This window comes from Dermacentor andersoni, chromosome 11 (assembly GCF_023375885.2).
Source record: "Dermacentor andersoni chromosome 11, qqDerAnde1_hic_scaffold, whole genome shotgun sequence".
Classification (NCBI taxonomy): Eukaryota; Metazoa; Arthropoda; class Arachnida; order Ixodida; family Ixodidae; genus Dermacentor; species Dermacentor andersoni.
Window position 1 is genome coordinate 43609097 of NC_092824.1, and position 21506 is coordinate 43630602.

The 21506-nt window shown below is 48.9% G+C and overlaps 1 protein-coding gene across 1 annotated transcript in view; it reads right to left on the bottom strand.

The window, feature by feature from the left end:
- LOC126518170 (phospholipid-transporting ATPase ABCA3-like) overlaps positions 1–21506 on the bottom strand; it is an 81775-nt gene that overhangs the window by 12973 nt on the left and 47296 nt on the right. The window contains exon 5 of the mRNA XM_050168016.2: positions 1332–1545. Coding sequence (XP_050023973.1) covers positions 1332–1545 — 214 coding nt within the window. The remainder of the gene's footprint in view (positions 1–1331; positions 1546–21506) is intronic.

Sequence of the window (21506 nt, forward strand, 5' to 3'; positions counted from 1 at the left end):
AAAAAGAAAATCAGGAAAGAAACAATTTATATTGACTCAAAGGGAAGCCTGCCGCAATTATGCGACGAATATGTACGACGAATATGTTACCCTGTTACTGCCTGTTCACGGGGAGGCGGGACTACTCAAGCTACCGTTATGCAGCTTTTATCCTGTAATCTCCACCGCTTACGTGCGTCAGTGTACTTATGAGGTAAAAAAAAAATTCAATATGTATCATTTCTGCCAGCCTTCATCTGTAAACTAAACAAGCATCATCGGTATATTTGTTCAGAAACCTTCCGTTTGTAAGGTGCTCCTAAACCCTTGTGAAGGAGAGCCGACACATCCGTCAGGCCTTTCATTCCTTAGCCCGGACTCCCTCCTTTGTAACAAAAGGCAATGAAGCTTCTCTGCATTAACGTCTGAGTGGTATAGCAACCAGCTAAGCATATCTGTTTCGTGCGAAAGATCAAAAAACGATAATTGGCGGTGCATCCATCCTTTGAAAAAGATTGACGATGTATTTGCTTTTGATTGGCATTGTTATGGTGTTCACACAATTTCAGTGCACCATCCGTCCGTCCGTCCGTCCGTCCGTCCGTCCATCCATCCATCCATCCATCCATCCATCCATCCATCCATCTATCCATCCATCCATCCATCTGTGCTGCTGTTTCCACGCTATCTATGCCCCTGGGTAGACCAGGAGCGGCGCATTCCTACATGCCCAGCGCTCCAGGCTGGCAGCAAAGAACTTCATTGAACGTCGGTACATACCCAGTCCCGCATCTACAGGGACCCATGATGGCGTGAAAGAGGTTCGTTGAAGAATGGCATGTGCACATTACAGCGTACTCAGTGACGCAAGTTTGTTCGGCGGTTGCTTTCGAACCCCACAGCTGCCCAAAGCGCTGTCTATTCAACAAGGGACTCCAATGCCTCAGGTATCCAGGAAAGTCGATCGTTCGGTCGGTCGGTCGGTCGGTCGGTCGGTCGGTCGGTCGGTCGGTCGGTCGGTCGGTCGGTCGGTCGGTCGGTCGGACGGACGGACGGACGGACGGACGGACGGACGGACGGACGGACGGACGGACGGACGGACGGACGGACGGACGGACAGACAGACAGACAGACAGACAGACAGACAGACAGACAGACAGACAGACAGACAGACAGACAGACAGACAGACAGACAGACAGACTGCGAAAAGTACGTAAGCACGCGAATTACTCTTAAGAACTTTAACGCATTAAATGTAGCGGAAATACGTAGAATGATATACGGATACATACAGACAGCGCAAATTGGATGGAGTTCCAAAACAACCGTAATAGCGCCTAAACCAGGATACCTTGTTGTCGTCCTTGAGCTGGGCTGTGGGGAAGACTTCTGCCACAGCTTTCTTGAGCTTGGGCGCGTCTGCCGCAGCCGTGTGCTTGAGCAGGAACTCGAGTCGGTAGCCCTGGCCGAACTTTTGGCGCAGGCGCTGCAGCGTGCCCAGACACATCGCTTGGCCGTTGACCATGATGGTGATCCGGTCGCATGAGAACTCGCATTCGTCCATACTGCAGATTGGCGAGAGTCGTGAGAAGCACTGTATTATACTAAACGTATATTCGCTAGAATTCAGAGGAAGATTGAGCTTGGGGCATACTCCAATGTTCTCTTTTCATATACACATACGAGGCAAAATGATTTTATGGTTTAATGCGATTTGATGAAATGAACGGTGTTGGAGAGAGGAAGCTCATCTCTACTGACTGCTGCTGGTCAAATTTTATTTTAGAGCGTATAACTCTTTTTAGAAAGAATCGCCAAGAATTAGTAAATTAAAACTACATGCATGGAACAAAGGTTGTAAACAGGGATAAGGTGCCTCAGAAAGACTGGCCAACGTTTCGATAGGAGGACCTATCTTCGTCAAAGGCGGCCTCGTCATCCTCGGCATGTTAGTTTTAAAGGGTTAATGCAGTGACGTCACGTGCGGGCGTTGTCGCTGGCGGCTGGTTTTAAAGGGAGAGATTTCAGAGGTAACGAGCGCTGTCGTCCGACGTCTGTGAGCTTCGTTCTCAAGACGAAGGGACAAGAGCGGGAGAGTGGGAACGCGAGGAGAAGAGAAAAGCAGAAAAAAAGAACAAGAAAGTGAAAGAACATTTTAAGAAAGACGGGGGCCAGGGGGTGCGCTGGGGAGGCGAGAGGTTAGGAGGCATTCCGGGGTGTCGTTGGGGGCATGTTCTTGTGGCATTAGAAGAGCCGGCCAGGCGGTCAGTTCACGAGTAACACTAAAGAAAAAAAAAACATGAGTTGAAAGAGTGACTTGAGTAGCATGGCAGCAATACGTCGAGTAATGTTGAAGTAGTTAAGATGGCGACGAGGAGTGTGCGGTGCTATGTATGGGCTGACTGAAAGGCAGCGGCATGGTCTTGCAAGGGCCATTGCCCCAGTCGCTCAACGTAGGTGTCACTACGGCGGCATCCACAAATGGCGATACCCTGGGTTGAGGTGCCAAAAAGGCATATTGACTTCGGTAGGTGTTGGTGAGGGTGTTTCAAAAATATATACAAAAAAGGGAAAAGAGAAGAGGGGGGGAACCGAAACCGGAATAACAAATAGGAGGGTGACGTGCGCAGAAGCAAGCGGGGGCAAGTGTACATGTACACTTGCACGCAGCATGATGTAGGGACAAACTGATTACTGCCTGTAAATACTTATTCCAGCCCGATTAACAGACATAAAAAATCAAGTTAAGCTTCATTTTATTTTAACGGCTATTTGCGCTTACAGTTGCTTGTTTACCCATGCCCTTCAGCCGCCGAAGCGCTGTCGAGACGTTGGGAAGGCGCTGTTTTAGCTGCATCGTCGTGAGCCTCAAGAACTGGAAACTTGCAGTGCCCTGATCCTCAGGCACAGACAATCGCAATTTTTTTACTCACACAGCCTTCCAGATCCGCTGCCTCTGCGTGCAGTTCCTCTGACTTCATATTTACGAAGTCTAGCGATAATAGATAAGTCCCCTAAATAAATATACTTAATAAATTCATGGCCCCAACACGATGGTTTGTCCACTGCGATCCTATAGCGGAGAAAATGACTTCATGTGCATATTATTTCACATACGTTCTGCAACTACCACGACAGCAAAGGTGGAAAGGTATGGGTAAACTTTATGCCTGCCAATAATCTGACTTGAAATTAATAATGAACGATTGCTAGGAAATGCGCCAAAATGAAAGTCAAAAGTAGCCAGAAAGTAGCAGAGAGCCAACCCATTCTTTCTGCCACCAGGCAGTCTCCTAAAGTAGCAATCTGGAGCAATGTAGCCACCAACGGCAACATTCTCCAGGATAGTCCGCGGCGCTCGTAAGTTGGTGCATACTCAACAGATGGAGATAGTAGTCAAGTATAGCCACGGAGGAAGCAAGCATTCACGCAGGAACTACTCTCGAGAGTTGTCTAATTATGCAGAAGTATTGCGCCACTTCCTCATCTCCACGTATACAGGTGTTATTATCAATGCCATCAAACTTGATTCGACCACTGTAAACCCTTATAAACCCTTATCGGTTGTTGTCAACCTTGCTGGATTGGACTAGACCCGACCCTTATTAGCTTTTATCGCTTGTTATCAACCTTATCTCACTCAATCCAAGTTTTCTCCTTATTATCTGTCTTTATCAACCCCGTCAGACACGATCCTACCCGTACAAGCTCTTATAGGTCCTTATCAAAATTATCGGACTTGATCCGACTTTTAAAAACCTTATCAGTACTACTTATTAACTTTATCCGAATCACTCCTACCATCCTAAACCTTTACCGAAATTTAGCGCCTTACACACCCACGTTAAACCATTATTGAGCGTCATAAGACGTATATACCCCCCCCCCCCCCCCGCCCCCTTCACTTCTTGTTTTCGGATATCAACTGATTTAGTGCTTATCTGTCTGTCTTGCGCGACGTGAAGTGCGTGAGCCCTTAGAAATTGGTAGCATGACGGTCTGTGTAGGAACGCCCCGACGAAACGCCGTTCTCGCGACCACCGATACGCGTCAGGAATTTGGCGTGTTTGAAATTCAATATTGGCAACATCGCAATTTTCCTGCTGTCTACAATGCTCCAAGTCAGCTCTATATGTAATCCCAGAGTTGGCTTTATTTACACGCTCACCAAACTTTTCAAGACAGCCTTCGCAGAAACTGCGGTCTTTTTTACATTCGTTTTAAAGCGAGAGTTTTAATGCCCCCCTTACTCCGAAAATCCAGGGTCGTCGGCGTTGCTCCTGCATTGACCATGTTTTGATGGTGGGCGAAAATGTTCCACTAATCACAGCGGGACGCGCACGCCGTGTACGCCATCCGGTTCCTTGCAGCGCCACCAGGTCGCACTGACTTCCGCACATCCGCGGAGGCGACCGCGCAAGCGCGCAGCGTGCGCATGCGTGAGACCACTCAAGGTAGACGAGGGGAAGGATTAGAATGGAAAGGAAATCAAGTAGCTCGACAGACAGTGTAATGTAGGTGCTAACGATAATGGAGGATGTCCAAGGCGAGTTTCTGAAACGGATCAAAGAGCTAGAAAATTAGCTCAACATGGAGCGAGACGCACCGAAGGCAGCAGAAGAAACACTTCGAACATTCGACGAAAAACTGAGCAGGGCCGACATCAGGAACGGAAATGGTAGGGACGATGGGACGCCGTTTCCCGGCGTGACCGAACAGGATTGGGAACAATGCGCGGGGAATGCGCGGAACGTACGGTGGCAGCAGCTAGAGAGAGCCTCACCTACCTTGAAGCGGCCACAAAAGAACAAGAGGAACGAACGGTGTCCGTGCCCCGTGTCAAACCTGAGTCAGAGTGGGCAGGAAAGAGCGCCTACCATGCGCACGCTTGACAATTCGTTCTGCTTCCTTGCTGTACAGATTCCCGTTCTTCTTGGCACGTGGCTATCTGCACCAGCCCGGGGATATGCCGACATCGCTGCAACATCACCGTGCTCTGTGGCAGCAAATTGGACCAAAGATTTTAACGCTCTCGACAACGTTATACTGCGACCAACGCCACCTTGCGGCCCCGGCACATCATCGGCGTCAACCGAACATAGAAAAGCCTGCGGTTCCAACGACTTCTTCAGTGGGCAGGAAAGAGTGACTACCATGCGCACGCTTGACAATCCGTTCTGCTTCCTTGCTGTACAGGTTGGTGACTGTCCTTCCTTGCACGCTAAACGTACCAGCAACATTTGTACGCTGCTCTTCACCTGCCCACTAGTGTTAGTTTCTACAGTATGTGATTGTATTCATCTTGTTAAACTTTTGATTTAGCAGGCGACATTGAGTCAAACCCGGGACCAACTGATACTAATCCAAATGCTGATGTGCTAGCTGCTATTGCTGCCCTGTCTGAAAAATCGGATGCCCGTCACAGTGAGTTGATGGATACTTTAACACAGCTTAAGGGGAACCAAGTTGAGCTAGAGCAGAAAGTATGCGACCTTACTAACAGGCTTGCGGCTGTCGAATCCCAGGTACTGTCGCTGGACAGTGAACATGTTCCTGCGCTCAACGATGCCATATCCGAAGCAGTTCATGCGGAGTCAGGTGCAATAAATTCACGATTAGACGACCTCGAGGATCGCTCCCGTCGAGATAACCTGATCTTTTTCGGTATCCCGGACACTAGCTCTGAAACATGGGCAGAGTCTAAAGAACACATTCGAAAAACTCTTCCAGAAAAGCTGGATCTATCTTTTCCCGACGAAGGTATTCGTCGTGCTCACAGCCTGGGCTCGTACGTCTCGGAGAAATGTCGACCCATTATAGTTAAATTCGGTTCTCCCGAATTAAGAGACAAGATTATGTCGCAACGTATAAAGTTCAAACATTCTAAAGTATCATTCAGTGAAGACTTCTCTCGCGCCATACGCCAGTCCCGCAAAAAGTTGGCTGATTTCGGTAAGGCTTCGGGAGAGAAGTATCTCTTCCGGTTCAACCGATTGTTCAACAAGAAAAAGTGCTACGTCTATTGTTCATGCACCAATCGTGTTTGTGAAGTAGATGTTGCCGAAAGTCGTTCCAGCGAGAACAGTGGCACATCTGTGTCGGCTTCCACGAATACTATCGGGAATGCCTCGTTTGCCGCTAGTACTTCATCGCTGTAGCTAACTGCTCGCCCGGTGGCTAAACCAATTTCCTCCCTTTTTTTCCAATGTGCGCAGTGTGCGTAGTAAACATGATGACCTGTCTTCAGTCATTGACTCGTGTTCAGCTGACGTTGTTATCTTGACTGAAACTTGGCTCTCGAGTGATATTGCAGACTATGAAATCTTTGAATGTGAAAGAGTTTTCAAATTTTTTCCCCGTAATCGCATCTCGCGTACTGGTGGCGGAGTGTTGATCGCTGTACGTGACGGCTTGAGTTGTTGTGGTATAGATATTGCTACTCGTTTGGAAATCGTGTGCACGCGTGTCACTCTCGGATATCGTGATCTCATTTTTTGTGTGTGCTATCGCGCCCCGAGTTCGCCCTTAACATTTAATTCAGATTTATATGACGTATTAAATGAGTTAATTGTCCGGTTCCCCTCATGGCCACTCTTCCTTCTTGGTGATTTCAATTTTCCGGCAATTAACTAGCATGACTCTCCTCCCTCATCTGACTGCTCATCTGAGTGCTCTCTCTTCATCAACCTCTGTATGGATTTTAATTTTAAGCAACTTGCCCTTCAGCCTACAACATCTACTGACCAATCTGCTAACATTCTTGACCTCCTTCTCACTACTACACCGCAGCTTGTTTCATGTTTCAGATATTTACCTGGTTTGAGTGATAATTGCCTCATTTATTTTGAACTGAGCGTATCTGTTCCTGCTACCAAAACCCCAAAAGTTATCCGAGACTATAAAAACGCTGACTTTGAATCTATAAACCGTGAACTAATGGATTTTGTCACTGACTTCATTCCAAGTGTCCACACGCGCAACATTGATGAAAATTGGACCTTATTCAAAGATAAAGTCAATCTTTTAATTAATGAATTGATCCCTCAGAAACGCATTATATCCAACTTTCATGCCCCGTGGTTTAACGCGCGTCTGCGGCGCCTACTGAACAAGAAAAAAAAGACTATTCCGGCGGGCGAAGGCAACTCAAACGGCCGAACGCTGGCATGCTTACGCCACCACTAAGACGAATTATAAACAAACTTCGTATGAAGCAAAACAAAATTTCTACCAGCACACGCTCACCCTCCTTCTTAGAGATGATCCGAGGAAATTTTGGAATGTGGTCAGCGGGAATAAGCCGAATACAATAGATCTTTGCGATGATCATAACACGCCAATACACCAGAGCGACTGCTGCAAAGTGTTAAATGATTTTTTTGCCTCCTGTTTTTCTTCTACCTTGCCGAATGTTTGTCCTCATCCTTGTACATCTGACTTTTTGCCCATGGATCCAATACTCATTGATTCGGTTGGTTTGACATGTTTGATTGAAAAACAGAAGATTTCATCTTGTTCAGGCGTCGACGGCATTACAACGAAGGTCTTGAAAAGTACATCTACCTGCTCATCATTGATTCGTTATGCAATCTTTGAACAGTCATTACAGAGTTGTACCATCCTTCCTGATTGGAAGGTGGGGAAGGTGGTTCCATTGCATAAATCCGGTAGTAAAGCTTCGATACTAAACTATCGGCCCATTTCATTAACCAGCGTTCCCTGTAAACTTCTTGAGCACATCATTTATTTTCATGTTATTGCCTTCCTAGAATCTCACAACTTTTTCACTTGATGTCAACATGGCTTCAGAAAATTGTTTTCGTGTGAGACACAGGTCCTATCTTTCACTAATGATTTATTTCGCGCTATGGATGCTAACGTTATTGTGGATTGCGTTTTTTTAGACTTTGCTAAGGCGTTTGACACTGTTTCTCATGATCTATTATTAATTAAACTCGGTGCTCTTAATATTACCGATCAGGTAATAGGCTGGATTAAATGTTTTCTTTCCAACCGTAGTCCATATGTCTCAGGTAATGATTATGACTCGCCTCTTGTTTCCGTAACTTCTGGAGTACCTCAAGGTTCTGTGTTAGGTCCTCTACTGTTTTTAATTTACATTAATGATCTTCCTGATAACGTTATCTCCCATATAAATCTTTTCGCAGATTACTGTGTGCTTTATCGTTCAATTACTAATCCCTCTGATGAAGCATGTTTGCAATCGGACTTAAACGCAATTTCTTCATGGTGCAGCGAATGGCTCATGACACTTAACACCACTAAGTGCAAACACCTGCGTATCTCCAGCCGTCCTCCTGAACACACCCCTCGCTATCTTCTTAATAACACTCCCTTATGATCTGTCTCGTCGTACAAATACCTGGGTATTCACTTAACACACAATCTGTCATGGAAAATGCACTTTACCTACGTATCTAACCAGGCTAACCGCACGCTCGCATTCCTACGGCGCCATTTCATAGCTTCTAACAGCGTCGTTAAGCTTCATCTATATAGGACGTTAATTAGACCTAAACTAGAATATGCTTACTCTATTTGGGATCCTAAACAGATAACCTTAATTAACGTTTGAGAGTCTGTTGAGAACCGCGCCGCCCATTTTATTGTTTCAAATTGTTCCCGAACAGCGAGCATATCTGCAATGAAATCTGCACTTGGTCTTCCCGTTCCTTCTCTGCGCCGTAAATATTTTCGCTTATGTCTTTTTCACGGGATTCATTATGCCAACCCTATTCTCAAACGTAAGTTACTCCTCTCTCCATCTTATATATCTTCACGCACTGACCACTACTTCAAGGTAGGAATACCGCAATGGCGAACTAGTTTTTGTATAAGTTCATTTATTCCTCGAACTGGAAATGACTGGAACCACCTCCCTGCCTTCATGGCTGCCATCACCGACGTCAACAAATTTAAGAAAACTGCCGCCGATTTGTATGGCCCCCCCCCCCTCTCTGTAATGCCACTGGCCCTGAGAATATTCAAATAAATAAATAAATAAATAAATAAATGAGAGAAAGATGGCAAAGAGATGCAAGAGACCTCCGCAGTAGGAAAGAGTGAAAATGTGATAACACCCGGTGACTCAAATCTGACTAGGTGCTCAGAGGCAATTGTGGAGACGGTGAAATGAGACAGTGAAGTAGCGGTAAGGATGTTTCCAGGGCGAACAATAACTTTGTCATTGAGCGAGCAAAACGAAACCTCGCAGAAATGCACACGGACGCAACCTTGTAATAGTAGCGACTGGGCTAAATGACGTCCCAGTGCTTGGCGAAGGAAGAAGTCGACTTGCGCTGTTGTCCCCTTAGGTTGAGATTGTGGTGTGTACGGAGCTGCGTGACCGTAACACACAGAGAGCGACTGCAGTCACTAATGAGGCGATATGGAGGGTGAGCCAAAAGAAAGATTTCCAGGTTGTAAAAGCCAACAGGGAAGTGATAAGGTAGGGTGGTTTCTAACGAGACGGAATCCACTTCTATCACATGCCTGAGCAAGTAGTGGGCTGGCGACTTGCTGGTCGCACAGTTGCTTTTTTATGGGTCCCACGGGCGTTCAGGAGGTCAGGAAAGAAGTAATGAAGAAGGTTCCCTAGGGTAACCTTAGACTTGCATGGCCGTAAATAATAGAAAGGGGAGGAAAAGAAGATAGAAGAAAGCTCGCCATGCTATAGGACACGTAAACGTGCAGGGCGGGAGAAGAAAAAATGTGATTAGAGATTCTGGAGCAGTTATATAGACAACAAATAGTCTTGCATGCGATAGCCAAAGTGCATCCGAGAGACTCAGAAAGGCCGTTATTCATTGAGAATTATATTTCAGGAAGGTTCGGCAGAACTAAATTGAAAAAAAAAAGAATGGGGTATCCGAATGGTCATACATTTGCGAGCCAAAGGGGAAAGAGTAAATTCAAACTGTCTAGAGCACATTAAGTTGTAAGCACAAATACTGGCAAAAATGCTTCGCTGGGCGTAACGTATTTATGGGCGAGAAAAATCGCAAAGAGAAGAACCAAGGGTTAGCTGGAACGCCTAAATGCCTAACGAGGAAGCAGCTCAGGGAGTAACCACAAACATATCATATTGAAATTGGGGCTAAGTATTGAAGAGAGCAACGAGCGAAGTGAAAATTTTAACGCTAAACAAGTAACCAATATAGTGACAAGAGTCGAGAAAGAACGTGGACAATGGCCAACCAAAGAGTCGAAAAATAGTGAAACACTAACTGTAAAGACGACAGAAATACAGAAAGAGAAGCAACAGGCTTGTTGGAAAGGAAAAATGAAAGCGAGAAGCTTGTAAAACCGTGAGACACGAGAAGCGATTGATGAATGACAGAATGAATCACGAGAGCACAGGCAGTCAAGAAGCGCTGTTGCCGCTAGATGGCGTAGACAAAAAATGGGAAATATACCGGCAGAGAAAAGATCCATGGTTCAAATACGGGTTCAAGCAAAGATACAATGCTAAAGTGAACGGTGGTTGTCAGAAATGCGTGAGAAAAAGGCCGCCCCTATAATATATCAGAACCCCATAAACTTACTAGGCACTAATTCTGGAACATCACAACAAATCCTAGACGAAGGCGGAAACCAACTGGAAGGGTTGCTGAATTAAATTACACCCTAAACACAGCAGCCGATTCATTCCAAAGCGGCTTTAAGAAAGTAGAGCATGAACGAGAATCAAAGGGAAAAGGAGCTCGTGCTGAAGAACTTAAACTGGACCAAAGCCGAATAGAAAAGGCAAGGCTCCGCTAAGTTGAATGACGACATGGTACGAACATGCGAAGAATGCCTGTTAATACTACTTGATAAAAACATAAAAAATGTGAGTGAGCAAGTCGCAGCGGCTGCCCCAGGTAACGGCGTTTGCTAAGAAAGACTGTAGGAGCACGCTAGCCGCGTCCCCGCTCTGCTGCAGCATCTGCTGCCTTGCTAACCATGGCCCCCGCCGATGTCCTCAGTGACGTTATACCTGCTGCCTTGAATCTCTGCGACGCAGATACGGTGACCGATCATGACTCTTGGTCCCGCATCGCTCCAGGAAGGTGGCTTCCCCATGCTCACACCGCGTTCGTACCTCTGTCAGCCGCGAGGTCCAACACGAGGAACCATTCTTTCTTGTTGCTGCCACATTCCCGGTGGCGACCAACAAGGAACCCTATAGGGCTCCTTTTTGTCAACCCTGTTAACCCTGTGTGTTGTGAACCTTGTTGTGAACCTTGTGAACCCGATGAGAGCGGCGAACGCGTGAGCCTGCTCCGGTCCCCATGAAAATGGCGTGTTCGTCTTTAGAAGATCTGTCAAAGGCCGAGCAACGTTTGTGAAGTTTTTTACGAAACGGTGAAAGTAAGAACACAGGCCAACGAAGCAGCGCATGTCAGAGGCAGAACGTGGCACAGGTAAACTGCGTATGGCGCGTATTTTTTCCGGACCTGGTCGGACACCGGGTGCGTGAACGATGTGTCCCAACACGGTGATCTGACGGCGCCCGAATTGACGCTTCGTGGTGTTCAGTTAAAGACCGGCTATTCGGATGACTGCGAGAATCGCAGTGAGTCGGGCAAGGTGGCTGCCGAACGTGGGAGAAAAAACAATAACGTCGTCAAACTAACAAAGACAGGTGGTCCATTTGTAGCCTCGCCGAAGAGAGTCCATCATACGTTCAAATGTCGCAAGAGCGTTGCAAAGGACAATGGGCATGATGTTGAGCTGATATAAGCCATTAGGCGTGATGAAGGCCGTCTTCTGGCAGTCTATTTCATCAACTGAAATCTGCCAGTAGCCCGATCAAGATCGATGGACGAGAAGTATTTAGCTCCGCGCAAGCAGTCTAAGGTGTCATCGATGCCTGGTAGTGGGTAGACGTCTTTTCGCGTGATCCTGTTTAAGTGGCAATAATTGACGCCAAAACGCCAGGCACCATCTTTTTTTTTTCACAAGGACGACATGCAAAGCCCAAGGGCTGGCTGATGGCTCGATGACGCCTTTGCGGGTCATTTTGTCCACTTCTAATTGGATGACTCGATGTTCAGCATGCGATGAACTATAGGGATGCCGGCGAATAGGATTCGTATCTCCCGTGTTTATACGGTGGTGAACAACAGATGTTTGGACTAATGACCTGTCGCTGAAATCAAAGATGTCACTGTACGATTCAAGCAGGAGTCGTTGTCCGTGGCCTGTGCAGAGGTGAGGGCAAGTGCAATTATTTTCGCGAAGTCATCCGTTAAGGAACCACAGCTGTCAGCTACAATTGGTGCTAGTAAGCCACTCTCGTCATTTAGACTCTCAATGTCAAATTCCGAACTACTAGAAACGCTGGCCAAGAACATGCCGGCCGGATGCACTTGAAGGCACAGGCTGAAATTAAGAAGCGGTAGAACGACGTCGTAATTAGCAACCGTGATCAACGTACGCGGAAATTCTACGTTCCGGTTCGAAAGCACGTCGATTATGGGGTGCAGCACATATTCACCGTCAGGAACCTGTGGCTGGCCGGTCAAAGTGACGTAACTGCCTCGGGTGACAGACGCATATATTGAAGCGAGCAGAAGCACGGTAAGGCGGCACTCGGAGCTTCGGCGAGTTGAGGCAGTTCTAACTGAAGAACACCATTCGCGCAGCTGATGAGAGCAGAATGAGTGGATAAAAAGTCTAATCCAAGGATGACGTCGTGAGGGAAGTTGTCGCTCACAGCAAAGAGAACAGAATTAGGGCGGCCGGCTATAATTAAACGCGCAGTACACATTCCAAGAACAACCAGCACGCCGCCGTTGGTCCGACGAAGCACTCGGGCAGCTGCTGGGGTGAGGACCTCCTTTAGACGTCTACCTAGGCTAGCACTCATCACAGATACGTGGGCTTCAGTGTCGACGAGTGCTTGGACAGGTACGCCGTCTATTTTGACGTGAATTACACTTCTTGTGGGCACAGACAGGATTTGCTGCAGTAGTCGGCAATGCAGCACCACCTCCGAGGGCCACATTTCCTAGTTTTCCGAAAGGGTGCGGCCTAAACCCACAGGAGACGAAAGGCGACGTGGCTTCGACGAACGGGAAGATGGGCGACGTGTTTGCGGTGAACGAGACTAGTGGCCGCGCGGCGATGGTGAGTGGCTGTACCACGTGTTCCGAGCACTGTTGGCGGCGCTGTTAGACTCGGCGGTGGGAGAAACATTGCGGGTATTTCTATCAAAACGGCTCAAGTTGGTCGGCGTGCGTGGTGTTGAGGGCCACGAGTTGCGACAGTGTCGGGCAACAAGACCATTGCGGTGACAGGTGAAACACATCGGCTGGTCGTCCGTAGTTCTCCGCTCAGTCGGGTTGCGACAACGTGGAAAGAAGCGTCGGGGTGGAGCGGAAATAGCTAAAGGGTGTTTGTTAGCTCTGGGATTGGCGACAGCACACACAGACTGCAAACCAATGTTTTCAAGCTCCTGGCAAACGATGGCTCGTACGAGGGGAATTGAAAATGCGGTAGCATCAGGGCTACGCGAACAGAAAGCTGCGGGCGCCATCGCATCCCGTTTACATCTAAAGATTCGCACCACGTCCTCTGATGGTGACGCATGCGGTGATCTTCACATGTCAACGTTGCGGCACTATTGTGAAGTCTGGCGAATGGCTGCAAGGCGCGTCAGCTTTTGGCCTGCTCGAATTGTCGGCCCTCTTTAATGATTGCGTCAACTGTAGAGCAGCTCTAGCACATGAACAGCAATGCCCTTAAGCACGTGCCCGACCTTCTCATCTTTCGTGATGTCGTTATCGGCCTTACAACAAAGTGCCAGCACTTCCTGGATGTAGGAGACATAGGACTCCGTGGGGAATTGGGCACGGGAGCCCAGCTCCTGCTTAACGGCAATATTACGGCCGGCTGGTCTGCCAAACAACTCTGTCAATTTCTCTTTGCGTTGGTCCAAGCAGGTTAGCTCCGCTTCATGGTTTTCGTACCACACCTTTGCCGTGCCTCTTTGGTAGAAAAACAGGTTAGTTTGCATAAGCGCAGGGTCCCATCTGTTGATTTTACTGACGCGTTCGTACATGGCCACCCACTCTTCAACGTCGGCGCCATCGGCCCCGCAGAAAGTTCCAGGATCCTTGGGTTGCACAACGTCAACAGAAGATGACAGCGACGTAGCTGGCGACGGTGACGTTGGAGGTGGCAACGACGTTGATCCCGCGTGCTCAGCATCATTCATGGTGCGGACGGTGATGCGACGTCCACATCGGAGCTCCGTTTTGTTACGTTTCGCCTACGACGCGCGGTATAACCGGCGTGGATGCAACGGGCGCCGGGGCTTCGTTCAAAGCGGCGGACATTTTGACCCGTTCAGCGCTGCCGCAACGCCTCCCGCCAAGTGCGTCCAGGCATGTTTCAATGCCACGTGTCTTCGTCTGTCCGTGTGTGTGTGTGTGTGCATGTTGGTGCCCACGCTTGTCAAAGCGCGGCAGCCGGGGAGAGGAGCTCCCCAACTGTGAAGCGAGGAGGTCTGACCGGCGCCGGCCCGGCGGATGCGTCACTTCTCGTCTCAACGTGTCCGTGCGTCGCCGTCACGTGGGCCTCAACCCGAGCCGTTCCTTCTTGCCCTCGACCCCGAGAGTTAAAAGCAGCTGCCCCCGGAAACCACGAGAGAGGCTCCGATTTCTTCCATCGAGTAACGTGGTCTCCCGTCTCTCCACTTCGGTCGACCTGACCGGCCGCTTTGTTGCGATGCTATAATAAACAAGTTGTTCTGTTAGCAGTCGGCTCATCCTTTGGCAGGACCTTCGGATGCTTCCAGCTGTGCCCGAGGCCGCCAGGCCAACGCTACCCTTGGGGCTTGCGACGCAGTTGCAACAACTGTTTACCAGCGGTGAGATCGCGACAATGGAGGCCAGCAGCGAAGATATGCGGTCGACTGTATGCTGAGCAGCACAACGACCACCCGGGAGCAGTGCAACGAGCCCTGTGTGATGACTGGTTGCCTGCAGCGGAACGACTGCGCTGAATTCTTGGCTGCGAGGTTTGGTGAGTGCGGGACTTTCTTCTTCTGAGTTCTGCCAGGCTTTTGTTAGTGTCAGAAACAGAGCTGGTAATTGTGGTTGTCGTTGCTGCCGGGTTGCAAGACAATAGTAGGCAGTAGAGAAAGCAGCATTCAGAGCAGCCATGGATTGGAAGTCGTTGCGCAAACCGAGATTGCTGGAGCTTGCAAGAGAGTTGCGTCTGGATGTCTCAGACAAACTCAGAAAACCAGAACTGCTAAGGGCTATTCTTGAGTGAGAAGCTGAGGATGACGAGCTGTCGGAATGCCTTGAGACCATTGAGGAGAGGGCAAAAAGACAGGAGCGCGAACGTAAAGAGCAAAAAGAGAAAGACGAGCGCGAACGTAAAGAGCAAAAAGAGAAAGACGAGCGCGAACGTAAAGAACAAAAAGATAAAGAGAAAGAAGAGCGCGACCGTCAACACGCTTTGGAAATGAAGCGTCTCGATGTAGAGATGGAACGCGCTCGTAATGCAAGTCAGGCACACGGTGCAGGAGAACGAGTATCGTTCAAAATGACTGACCTGATGCGGCCGTTTAAGCTTGGAGAGGACATTGGTTTGTTCCTGGTTAACTTTGAGCGAACGTGCGAGAAGCAGGGGTTCTCTCAGGAAACGTGGCCACAGCGCTTGCACACTTTGTTAGCCGGCGAGGCGGCCGACGTAGTCGCTCGCTTGAAGAGAGAGGAGGCAGAGGATTTCGACCAAGTGAAATCGAGTCTGCTAAAAAAGTACAGGCTTTCAGCGGTGGCGTTCCGTCGGAAGTTTCGGGAAAATGAGAAAGGCAGAAGTGAGTCATATACAGAGTTTGCCTACAGGCTTATGTCAAACGTGCAGGAGTGGCTCAACGAAGAGAAAGCGTTTGGTGGCCACGAGAAAGTTCTGCAGTGTTTCGGGCTGGAACAGTTTTATAGTCGGTTACCTGAGAACGTGCGGTAATGGGTCTTGGATAGGCCAGACGTTAGTACGGTGGCTAAAGCCGCCGAGCTAGCCGAGGAGTTTGTAACGCGTCGGGCTCGCGGAGCTAAGGACGGTCAAAAGGGTGAATTTGGCTCCAAGTTTGAGAGGCCGAAGTTCACGCCCATGAGAGCAACGGGGGACACAGGTAGTGCGGATGCGAGTGAAAGCAGTCCGACCGAACGTAAGGAGACGGCGGCAGCCGAAGCCGAACGCAGAAAGCGGTTCGAGACGAGGCAAGCGCGCGTGTTATACGTGCCTGAAGCCGGGTCACTTTTCGGCGTAGTGTCCACAAACAAAAACAGAAGTCGTGTTTTTGTCATTATGCAGCACTGGCGAGAACATGAAGCTTCTCGAGCCTTACATGCGAGACCTCCTCGTGAACGGGAAAGAGTGCCGAGTTATTCGTGATTGCGCAGCTACAATGGATGTAGTTCACCCCTCTTACGTAGAACCCGATATGTTCACGGGCGAGTGCGCATGGATCAAGCAAGCCGTGGAAGCTCATAGCGTGTGTCTGCCCGTAGCAAAAGTGCTTATTGAAGGACCTTTCGGAGCACTTGACCGCAGTGTCATCGATGCTGACCGCCCCCCCCCCACCCCCCAGTACCCGTACCTATTCTCGAACACGTGCGATCACCTCCTGCGCGAGAAGGGGCTTTTGTTTGGTGAGGCTAGCGTTCAGGCCTTAACCAGATCGAGAGTTCGGGAGCTCGCTGCAAAGGCGGTAGTTGCGGGGCCGACGTTGTCGAACAATGAGAAAGGGTCAGAGGCGCAGCAAGCTGATATTCAGAGCACGTCCGAACTGAATAAAATTGAGCCTGTAGTGTTGAAGGCACCAAATACTGGAGAGGAAATGCCCGACACGGGAAAGTTAGAAGAGCTATCTGCAGATTTGCTCATCGCGCCTACGTCAGATGGACTTAACTGGTTGCTAAAACTCAGCCGGTCACCTTTGATAGCCGAGCAAAAAAAGGATGGCAGCCTAGAAAACATGCGCTGCAATGTCAAGGAAAGTATCGCCAAGAAAAATGCTCGTTTTGTGGAAAGAAGTGGGGTCCTGTACCGGAGGTATCTACACCGCAGGGGAGTGGAGTTCGATCAGCTGATCGTGCCTCAGTGCTACCGTCAGGATCTGTTGCGCTTGTCGCATGGAGGTTCGTTGTCCGGACACCTTGGAGTTAAGAAGACTAAGGACCGTCTCTTGCAAGAGTACTGTTGGCCAGGGTGTTTTCGTGACGCAGAACACTTTGTGAGGACATGTGACACCTATCAGCGGGTGGGCAAACCAGGGCACAAATCGAGGGTGCCGTTGAAGTTGGTACCTATCATTACGGAGCCTTTTAGACGGCTCGTTATTGATACAGTGGGACCTCTGCCGGTAACAACCACGGGGTACACACGCATTTTGACTGTGATCTGCCCAGCGACAAAGTTCCCTGAAGCAGTGCCGCTTAAAGAACTCAGCTCAATTGAGATAGTCAATGTACTACTGTCCATATTTGCGCGAGTTGGTTTTTCTGCGGAAATCCAGTCAGATCAGGGCACAGTGTTTACTAGTGTTTTGACGACAGCCTTTCTCGAAAGGTGCGGGGTAAAGCTGTTACACAGCTCAGTGTACAAGCCACAGTCGAATTCCGTTGAGAAGCTCCCCCCCGTCATGAATCGGGTGTGGAGAGCATTGTGGTTTGAACAACAAACTGACTGGGAGCTGTGTCTGCCTGGGGTGATGTTTGCATTAAGGACCGCGCCGCAAGCGGCTACGTGGTTTTCGCCAGCTAGGCTGGTGTACGGTCGCTCGCTGTGGTCTCCGCTTCGCATGCTTCGAGACGGATCACTGCCCTCTCCAATGGCTGCAGACCATCTCTTCCAAAAATGGTCGCCTCCTGCGCTGGAGCCTCGCTTTGCAACAATATTCCTTTGAGGTGCGTTACAAAAAGGGGAGTCTCAACGGTAACGCCGATGGCTTAAGTCGAGGCCCCTAACGTAGGAATCAGCCTCAAACTTGTTTGTTACTGATGTTTTCTTCCTGAGGCAGGATTTTTAACATATTGCTTTTGTTTAGTGTTTCAAAGTGATGATGTGCTTCCTAGTGCAATTTTCCAATTTGTGGACGCGTTCTGATTGCTGCAAGACTACTGTAAGGAACTAGGCAGTAGCATAAAAGGGCAAAGAGCCTTGCAGGGCTTAGTGAGGGTTGTGTCGTGCTTGCTGACTGAGCGGTTGTGTTTCGGCGTAATTCTAACTCTTGCTGGGAACGAGAACAAAAATGGCAACTCTCCCGAAGTCACTTTGCAGTGTCCTGTGTGAACCTGAACGTGAGAACGAGGCCTTCTCTGTGTGCTGCGCTCAAGAAACGCCGAGGGACGACCGACTTCGGTTACCAGCATCATCGAGCGACATCCCTCCGGACAGCGGATGCAGTCCCCTGACCATCGGGATCTCCTTCTCCCGGCGGGGCGCTTTGTTACGTTTCGCCTACGACGCGCGGTATAGACGGCGCGGATGCAACGGACGCCGGGGCTTTGTTCAAAGCGGCGGACATTCTGGCCCGTTCAGCGCTGCCGCAACGCCTCCCGCCAAGCGCGTCCAGGCATGTTTCAATGCCGCGTGTCTTCGTGTGTGCGTGCGTGTGTGTGTGTGTGTGTGTGTGTGTGCATGTTGGTGCCCACGCTTGTCAAAGCGCGGCAGCCGGGGAGAGGAGCTCCCCAACTGTGAAGCGAGGAGGTCTGACCGGCGCCGGCCCGGCGGATGCGTCACTTCTCATCTCAACGTGTCCGTGCGTCGCCGTCACGTGCGCCTCAACCCGAGCCGTTCCTTCTTGCCCTCGACCCCGAAAGTATAAAAGCAGCTGCCCCCGGACGCCACGAGAGAGGCTCAAATTTCTTCCGTCGAGTAACGTGGTCTCCCGTCTCTCCACTTCGGTCGACCTGACTGGCCGCTCTTTTGCGATGCTATAATAAACAAGTTGTTCTGTTAGCAGTCGACTCATCCTTTGCCAGGACCTTCGGATGCTTCCAGCTCTGCCCCACGCCGCCAGGCCAACGCTACCCTTGGGGCTTGCGACCCAGATACAACAGTTTCCAGCCGTGGTACGCCACACCTCTCACCAATATGTTACGGGGATCTTGCGAATATATAAAAACTATATTTACAATATATATAGAGGATGAGTCAGAGTAGCTAATGGCTGACCACCAACAACAGGCAGCAGCCAGCGTCTCCAACCTTCTTCTTTCTCTCTGTTCTCTCATCCTTCCGTAAGAATATTGCTGGCGTGGCACTCTTCCGGCCTGCCCTAGCGAGCGCGTCCTTTTGCCGCACCTCCTGTCTCTAGATTGCCCAGTTGATTTCTGCCCTTCCTGGTGTGGTGGAGGTGCGGGCGGACAAGTGCCTGGATATCGTAGCCGTGTATGCGGATTATTCCGCTGCATGCAAAACTTGCTTGTTACGACGGAGCTGCCAGGAAGTGCAATTGTCGCTCCCCTCCCCATCCATCGACCACTCCCAGTACACGAGCTTCGCAAACTCGGTCGACAGGAACATTTCCGTCAGGAGTCATCATCATCATCATCAGCCTGGTTACGCCCACTGCAGGGCAAAGGCCTCTCCCATACTTCTCCAACAACCCCGGTCATGTACTAATTGAGGCCATGCCGTCCCTGCAAACTTCTTAATCTCATCCGCCCACCTATCTTTCTGCCGTCCCCTGCTACGTTTCCCTTCCCTTTGGATCCAGTCCGTAACCCTCAATGACCATCGGTTATCTTCCCTCCTCATTACATGTCCTGCCCATACCCATTTCTTTTTCTTGATTTCAACTAAGATGTCATTAACTCGCGTTTGTTCCCTCACCCAATCTGCTCTTTTCTTATCCCTTAACGTTAGACCTATCATTCTTCTTTCCATAGCTCGTTGTGTCGTCCTCAATTTGAGTAGAACCCTTTTCGTAAGCCTCCATGTTTCTACCCCGTAGGTGAGTACTGGTAAGACACAGCTATTATATACTTTTTTCTTGAGGGATAATGGCAACCTGCTGTTCATGATTTGGGAATGCCTGCCAAACGCACCCCAGCCCACTCTTATTCTTCTGATTATTTCCGTCTCATGATCCGGACCCGCCGTCACTACCTGCCCTAAGTAGATGTATTCCCTTACGACTTCCAGTGCCTCGCGGCCTATTGTAAATTGCTGTTCTCTCCCGAGACTGTTAAGCATTACTTTAGTTTTCTGCAAATTAATTTTTAGACCCACTCTTCTGCTTTGCCTCTCCAGGTCAGTGAGCATGCATTGCAATTGGTGCCCTGAGTTACTAAGCAAGGCAATATCATCAGCGAATCGCAAGTTACTAAGGTATTCTCCATTAACTTTTATCCCCAATTCTTCCCAATCTAGGTCTCTGAATACCTCCTGTAAACACGCTGTGAATAGCATTGGAGATACCGTATCTCCCTTCCTGACGCCTTTCTTTATTGGGATTTTGTTGCTTGCTTTATGGAGGACTACGGTGGCTGTGGAGCCGCTATAGATATTTTCCAGTATTTTTACATATGGCTCTTCTACACCCTGATTCCGTAATGCCTCCATGACTGCTGAGGTTTCGACTGAATCAAACGCTTTCTCGTAATCAATGAAAGCTATATATAATGGTTGGTTATATTCTGCACATTTCTCTATCACTTGATTGATAGTGTGAATATGGTCTATTGTTGAGCAGCCTTTACGGAATCCTGCCTGGTCCTTTGGTTGACAGAAGTCTAAGGTGTTCCTGATTCTATTTGCAATTACCTTAGTAAATACTTTGTAGGCAACGGACAGTAAGCTGATCGGTCTATAATTTTTGAAGTCTTTAGCGTCCCCTTTTTTATCGATTAAGAATATGTTGGCGTTCTTCCAAGATTCCGGTACGCTCGAGGTCATGAGGTATTCCGTATACAGGGTGGCCAGTTTCTCTAGAACAATCTGTCCACCATCCTTCAACAAATCTGCTTTTACCTGATCCTCCCCAGCTGCCTCCCCCTTTGCATATTTCCTAAGGCTTTCTTTACTTCTTCCGGCGTTACCTTCGCGATTTCGAATTCCTCTAGACTATTTTCTCTTCAATTATCGCCGTGGGTGCCACTGGTACTGTATAAATCTCTATAGAACTCCTTAGCCACTTGAACTATCTCATCCATATTAGTAATGATATTGCCGGCTTTGTCTCTTAACGCATACATCTGATTCTTGCCAATTCCTAGTTTCTTCTTCACTGTTTTTAGGCTTCCTCCGTTCCTGAGAGCATGTTCAATTCTATCCATATTATACTTCCTTATGTCAGCTGTCTTACGCTCGTTGATTAACTTCGAAAGTTCTGCTCAGTTCTATTCTAGCTGTAGGGTTAGATGCTTTCATACATTGGCGTTTCTTGATCAGATCTTTCGTCTCCTGCGATAGTTTGCTGGTATCCTGTCTAACGGAGTTACCACCGACTTCTATTGCACACTCCCTAATGATGCCCACAAGATTGTCGTTCATTGCTTCA